Source organism: Helianthus annuus, chromosome 5, assembly GCF_002127325.2.
Source record: "Helianthus annuus cultivar XRQ/B chromosome 5, HanXRQr2.0-SUNRISE, whole genome shotgun sequence".
In the NCBI taxonomy this organism is placed as follows: domain Eukaryota; kingdom Viridiplantae; phylum Streptophyta; class Magnoliopsida; order Asterales; family Asteraceae; genus Helianthus; species Helianthus annuus.
Genome location: NC_035437.2, coordinates 96,687,452 through 96,694,976, shown reverse-complemented (window position 1 = coordinate 96,694,976; position 7,525 = coordinate 96,687,452). Strand labels below are relative to the sequence as shown.

At 34.5% G+C, this 7,525-nt stretch overlaps 1 protein-coding gene across 1 annotated transcript; it reads right to left on the bottom strand.

Moving 5' to 3' along the window:
• Nucleotides 1-331: 331 nt before the first annotated feature.
• On the bottom strand, nucleotides 332-1,149 carry LOC110925507 (abscisic acid receptor PYL4). The gene has a single exon (XM_022169452.2). The coding sequence runs from the start codon at nucleotides 1,081-1,083 to the stop codon at nucleotides 478-480; it is 606 nt and encodes a 201-aa protein (XP_022025144.1). The 5' UTR covers nucleotides 1,084-1,149; the 3' UTR covers nucleotides 332-477.
• Nucleotides 1,150-7,525: the final 6,376 nt, after the last annotated feature.

The window sequence follows — 7,525 nt, the reverse complement described above, 5'->3', positions numbered from 1 at the left end:
TCGGTAATATCAATCGTTGAGTGCCGCCGGTTGTTAGAAAAAGTTAGTGTGGTTTTAACTTGTCTATCCGACATATAATACATCATACATATCTAATAAGCAATTGAGAGGTGAAGAAATAATTTAATAACTATATATGTTAGGCTAAAGTGCTAAACTGATGATAAAAAAAACACAGATAATATTACATCAAACATGAGAGCAATGTTTTAAAAACCGGTTCAAACCGGCCGGTTGAACCATCCGATAAAACTGGTTAAACCGTCCGGTACACCCGATTGAACCGCCTGATACACCTGGTTAAACCTTTTTTAAACCAAATCTGGTACGATATAAAAAACCGGATTTTAATGAGAGTAATCTAAAATATTTTACAATATTACACCATGAAATAACAACGTGATAAAAATCCCATGAAAAAGAAATTATAAGAATAACTCTACTTAAAGATTTAACCAACAAAAACTAAAACTGGTTTTATTTCTGGGCTAAACTTTGAGCAATATGTTTAAGGGACATCAAGTTACATCGTACGATTGTCTCCACGAACACACACGTTTCCTCCTTAGTATTCTCCGGTGGCACGTCCACAACATAAGACTCCACAACTACGGTGGTGACGCGGCATGTCGGCGAAGAGTGAAGCGTCGTAACCGACCGGTAGTTCTTCAGCCGGTGGTCCCCACCAACAACGCTAAAGCTCATAACATGCCGTTCGTCATCACAGATCTCAAGCCTCTCCAAGCTGGAACCCGCGGGTAACCCGGATACCACCCGAACCTCCCTCACAGAACCCACGTCACCGTCACCGACGATGACGTCACAGCTCTTGAGAAAGTGCTTGTATGCATGTGGTTCGTCAAAGCGACGAACCACAGACCAGACTGTCTCTACTGGAGCAGAGATCGTCTGGACTATTGTCGACGAACACTGGTTGAGAGTCATTGTATGGATGTGGTGGTGGTGGATGTGTTCTGGTAGGTAAACTGACGGTGGAACCCTCCGTACGGTGGTGGTGGTGTGGTGGTTCACGGTGGATTTAGGGTTTTCTTGTATTCTTTGGATTTGAATGGAGGAACACATGATTGGTTGATTTTGTTATTGAATGAATTGACAGGATCGTACTTAGCATGTGATATGATAATTGATATGATATTATTTGTGTATATATGTATACAAATGAAATATATATATATATGTGAAGATTGAGAAAGGGGTTTGCAAGTTGCATGCAATTAGTTTGAATTTGGTTGGGTGTCATGCAAGTAGGAGAAGCAAGTTGCATAGAAACTTTAATTTCAGATGCCTTTTGTCTTTATTAATTATTACTTTATAATTTTTTTATGCATATTTCTAGAAAGAAGTTATATAACGTTTTTCTCATTCTAAGTTACGTACTAATAAATTATTAGTTTTTTAGAAAAAAAAAATGTTACAGTATTTAAAGTATTACAAGTACTCTCATGTGTAATTTCTATCTAAAATGTACCTGTTACACACTATATTTTTATAAATATTACTTTCAAAACTAAAAATATGGGGCCTAAAAAGAAAATTATCTCACATTAGAGAGCACGGGGCACTCCGTTATACTATAACGGAAACAATCTTCCACGCGTGATGGCCGGCCGCCGCTACCACTTCAACGCGTTAATCTTCCACGCGTTAATCATTTTCGTGATGGTGACAACGCGTTATGGTTTATTTTTGTGAGGGTATTTGTTGGTTGGAGGGAAATTGTTGGGTGTGGTGGTGAGTGATGACCACCCCCACTAAAAATGGTTGTGAGTGATGGAAAAATGGTCAATGACATGGCGAAACTTGATTGGTGCTTGTGAGTGATAAATTCTATCACTAGTGAACCACCCCTAGTCCACTTATCATTACTCATTCTAACAAAATGTTCACGTTATATACTATAGTTTTGCAAATGTTAATTTGGGATCTAAAAACATAGTGCTAGAAACATGTTAATAACAACCTTAAGTTTTCTACTAAAAAAATGCAAAACATCTCTAACAATCTCATGTACCTTCTATTCTAGCATGTAAATAAACAATAAAATCGTATAGAAAAAAAATCCTTACTTTTATAATGTTTTTGGATGTTTCTAGAAGGAAACCCTATAACTTACTTATCTTAAAAGAATAGTTTTAACTTGAAGTGTGTCAAGGATATATAGGATTCTAGTCGATGCCTAATTAGGATCATCGGTAGTACTTTCAATACATAACTGGTTAATAGAAAAAGAAACGTTTCCATATTTATAATGCATATAACTTTATTTAACTTTTTAAACTAAGCTATCTAAATTAATAATCTAATGCATATAACTTTAATAAACTTTTTAAACTAAGCTATCTAAATTTATAATATATAATCTCATAAGGCTATAGGGTATGGTCATGACCCTCATGACCACCAAGACCCTCCATGTTAGTGTCATGTAACTAATCTTTAATCCACCATCCAAAACCACTACCCTAAGAGTATGGTCATGACCCAAACCATTAGCCCCTTATTTATTATCTTTGTCTAAACAAAAAGGAAATGATTTGTTCAAAAATGGAAAGGAGGACCATGGTTGCCATGGTTTAATCCATGCAAATCATGGTGGATCAATCAAGGGGGTGGTGGAGCCTTCCATTCATGTTCTTAGGTGGCAAATCATGTCCCAACCATGATCCCCACACCCTATAGCCTAAGTGTATCCAAATTACCTATATATTAATTTTAGAAATGAATTAACAGTAACTTCATTAAGGGATGAACAAAAAGTATTGGGTACTGGTACTGGTACCCATTTTTACCAAATCAGATGTATTTTCGATATCGGTTCGGCACAGGTATCCACCGATTTTTACCCTCAAATATCGGTGCAGTACCAGTACCGACCGGTACCGAGCCGTACCGTACCATACCGTACCAGGTATATTCGGTACCGGTACACACTTTTAGGGATTTCGGTAACGGTATTTTCGGTACCGGTTGGTACCGAGCTCATCAAATCCTGTAGCAACGTAGCAATGCAAGTAATTGCACCGTTTAAATTACTTTTCATACACACAGTAAGTAAACTATATTTCGTTTGAATGAGGTTTTATATACACAACAACTTATTTTGCTTTCTTTTTTGTCTTTTTTTCTGTAATGAATGAATTGTAGCATGTAAAATTAACTTGGATATTTAGATTATTGATGAGCAAATCGTATCAAATCCTGTAATCAAACCGGTATCGTATCGGTACCAAATTTATTATTAACAAATCATTTTCGTTACCAATTTGGTACCCACCTTTTGGCGTTTTCAGAATCGTTACTTTCGGTTCGACACCGGTCTAGCACTATACTTGTATTTATTGATTTTTACCTTCAAATACCATACCGTATTGTACCGATCATTTTCGGTGCCGGTACCTAATTTCGATAATTTTCCGGATCGGTACTTTCGGTGCCGTTACCGGTACCGAGCTCATCCATATTTTAACGTGTTAGCACCGTAATAACTAAATTAAAAACAACCGAATTTTCAACGTGTAGGACGTGTGGGTCCTATTATTATATATTAGGTTATTTAAAGTCTTTCTTTAGGACGGAGTGACCATCCTTACCACGTCATTTTTATTTGTGTTTTGATATTTGATATCTGCTGCTGACACGCATTTTACAGACATTAGGTCCCCGCCGCAACACGCGAACAGAAAATCAACTAGTTTATATAAAAGTACTTTATATAGGGAAAATGTGTCGGATCAGTCCATAGTTATACGTCACACCCTACTAAAATTTATATATTTTTAATTCGACAGAAAGGCATAAAAGCCGTAGATAAATGAAATAAGAGGCCAAAAACTAACACCAAAGAACAACAAATGTCATGTGTAATTCTATCTAAAATGTACAAGTTAGAGACTTTACTTTCCTAGATATTGCTTCCAAAACTAATACATGGTGTTAAATACAAGATTATTATTAATAAATGTCAATGAAATTGTATCTTTATTAAACAAGAAGCTAAAAAAAAATCACCACCTATTTAGATCTTACTTCATGTGTCATTTTAACAAAAGTACAGGTTATAGTTTTGCAAACGTGTTAATTCGGGATTTAGAAATTATAGTGCTAGAAACATCACAAAAGAAAACCCAATAATTTTAGTTTTGAACATCGCACAACTATCTTTAAGAATGTGATAATATTTGTTCCAATATTGGTTATCTTATTTCTCTTATTTTGCTTCTCAATAATAACATAATATTTATGTTGGAGGAAACCCGTTTGCTTATGTGAAAACTTATAAAGTTCTCGGGCCTGTTTGGTATAAGGTAATGGAATGAACAGGGTAATGGAATGGACGAAGTAATGGAATGAATAAGGTAATGGAATTGATTATTACCATTCGATATCTTGTTTGGTTACCATGTCAGAATAGAATGAATCAGTATTTCTTGATGTTTGGTAGGCAAGAAAAGATGAAGGAATAGAATCGGGTGGAGGTGGTCAGTGGCGGTGCTCAGTGGTAGGCGGTGATGGTGGGTGGTGATAGGTAGAAGTTGTAACGGTGGCGGTGGGTGGCGACGGTGGTGGTGGGTGGTGACGATGGCGGGTGGTTGTCACACCCCAAAAACATCGCAGCGGAAATATAAACATAGTGGTGACGGAAGCTGGTGTCCATAAATATCTTGGTGAACGATGCATTGTTAATGTTGGACATTCAACTTAATTAAAACATATTTTAAAGCTTAACATTTAAAAGCACACTAAAACCATCACATAGTTAAGTTGTCTTGATCCTTATGGATCTTAATACATAGGTCCCAAAAGTTTTAAAAGTTGTCCAAAACAATTATTTAAACAAGACATGCATCAACAACCACAGATACGCCAAAATTCCCGAAGCCGAACTCAAGTACCTGAAGAACACGTTAAAATCAAGTGTCAACACAAAGGAGGGTAAGTTCACATATCCAAATTATAAACAATTTGATCCAACGGAAACTTTCTAATTATGTGTTTATTACCAAAACATCCATATATTACTTTAAGAAAGTCATTTTATTTCCTTAACAAAAATCCGAGGGTCAGCCGTCGCAAGCGTTTCCCAAAAACCATCGACCAAAGCATCTTCCCATGTTTACATATTAAATTGATAGCATCATATGTTCAGATTCGTAAGTTTGCAAGACATTACGAGCTATATAGTAACAATGAAGGTATAATCAAAGCTATGACAATAACAAAATATTAATTCGTCGCTTGACTTGACACGGAGCTACCGGTCACGACAGGGTGGTCAACCTGATAGATCTATCAACAATTCCACGTGTGCAATACTTAAATGATTAAACGGCAATATTTGCGCATGCTCCCATAACGGGCCATCTATAATGTCTGCCTCATGAACAATATATATATATCATATTAATACTGATAAATTTAATATATTGCGTTGTACGAATTCCCCGAAGTCCCCACCAAGACATAAGCCTATATCCGAAACATAAGCAAATTCGTCCCAACTTTAGATTCAAGCATTTTTAAATCTACACGGTCGTTTTCTCCCAAACACCGCAATAATCCCCGTTTCTCCCCGAAACATATTTATTCATCGAAACCGTTTCTACTTCAAACATACTTATATCATCAAAACCATATATTTTCCACGAAAATATACATTTAATATAAGCAAAGGTATGTTCTATACAAAAACATCTTTAATCTTTTTTAAGGCGTGTTCTTCTCCCAAAACATAGACAAAACAGTAAAAAGATGGGGTTTTAGTGACACTCACCTTTGGGTGCGTAATTATTTTAACGCAATCCGACAATTGATCTGCACGTCCTAATTTCCATAGGCACGATTTAATAATCAACAATTTACAAAATACCTAAATTTCTCCAATACTTAGAATTTTTCATATACTTTAAGACTTTCCCGAAAAGTCATTATTTTCGATTATGTTGGTGTATATATATATATATATATATATATATATATATATATTTTAAGAACTTTGCGACTTGAACGATTTTATTGGTAACCCTCATTATGTTATATCCGTTAACACACCCGTTTATAAGCAATATATCTACGATTTGCGCGTCATATATATATACATAAATGTGACATATAATTGATATTGTAACACGCGTAATCTCGTCAACTTATACACATTATCATTTTAAAGCATTTATACATGAAATAACTTATCAAGTTAACCTATGTATCATTTTCATGCTCGACAAATAAGTTACATATTTAACGCGACTTTACCGATATTATCGTTCTAAACACACAAGTGTACATGCATAGTCTAAATCCCCGCTTTCATGTCAACACTTAACATATCATCATACACATATTCTAAATCACATAACATATTGTAACACATAAGGTTCACCCATGAACAACCCATTCTAGTGTACATTGAAAAACGCGTATTTTAGTGATTCGGTAACGTTTTCAGGCATCGAAAGTCACGTGTGACTAACCAAACACCAAGGATACTTAATATAAGTTAAAGTACTTATATTTATATCAAAAATATCAGTTTACTTACTGATCTAAAATAGTTTTATAAAAATCATCAGAAAGCTGATTTTTAACCGTTTTTACCGCATAGTTTTGCATCAAACGTTACTATAACCATCCCAAATCGTAATGACTTGATATTTTAACATAATGCATGTTATTTACTGAGTAAAATGGTGCTCATACACATGACAACTCAGATTTCATGTAAACCACACAAATCACACAAGTTTCATCCATTTTACCACTTTTCACGCTTCATGTATCACATGCAAAGCTATGTAACCTATGGCTAAGTTTTCTATCATTATAACACTTCAAATAATAATATTCTGGGTGTTCATAATCAGATTCAAACCACATTTTCCATATCATAATATTTTCATTTTTCATCATTTCTTGATCACAAAATCCTCATGCAAGCTCATGTACAAGATTCTAATGCATGTAATCATATTATCATCATTTCATATGAACTAAATGCATCTATACCCATCTTAAATTCATGTTCAGATATTCAAAGACATCTTCATCATATCATCATCATGTTAACATAAATGCAAGATTCAATCTATTAATGAACATATGACCAAAATTTTCCACATGCTTGTATACACACATATACATACACGACACATACACACATGTGCATACAAAATCCAAAATTTCACTTTTCATAACATTCTTTAATCATAGAACTTTCTAATACATCAACCTTTAATCATGCACGCATCAAATTTCTCATGAATCACATCATCAAAATCAAGTAATATAAAAAACTCAATCTCTAATCCATACACACTAGTATTTTCGGCCATATGAACATACATACAATTTCCATTTTAAATTTTGTATAAAAACACATTTATTTTAGTTTCAAGTTTGTGATATATCCTAAGAATCAAGAGAAACCTTCCAACATCATGAACATCACCAAGAATCAAGAGTATGTTTTTAAAAAATAAATTTTATACCTTCAAGATTCAATGGGTTT

Coding starts and splice junctions, on each gene's coding strand:
- LOC110925507 (XM_022169452.2), bottom strand. CDS start 1,083: ATGTGTTCCTCCATTCAAATCCAAAGAATACAAGAAAACCCTAAATCC.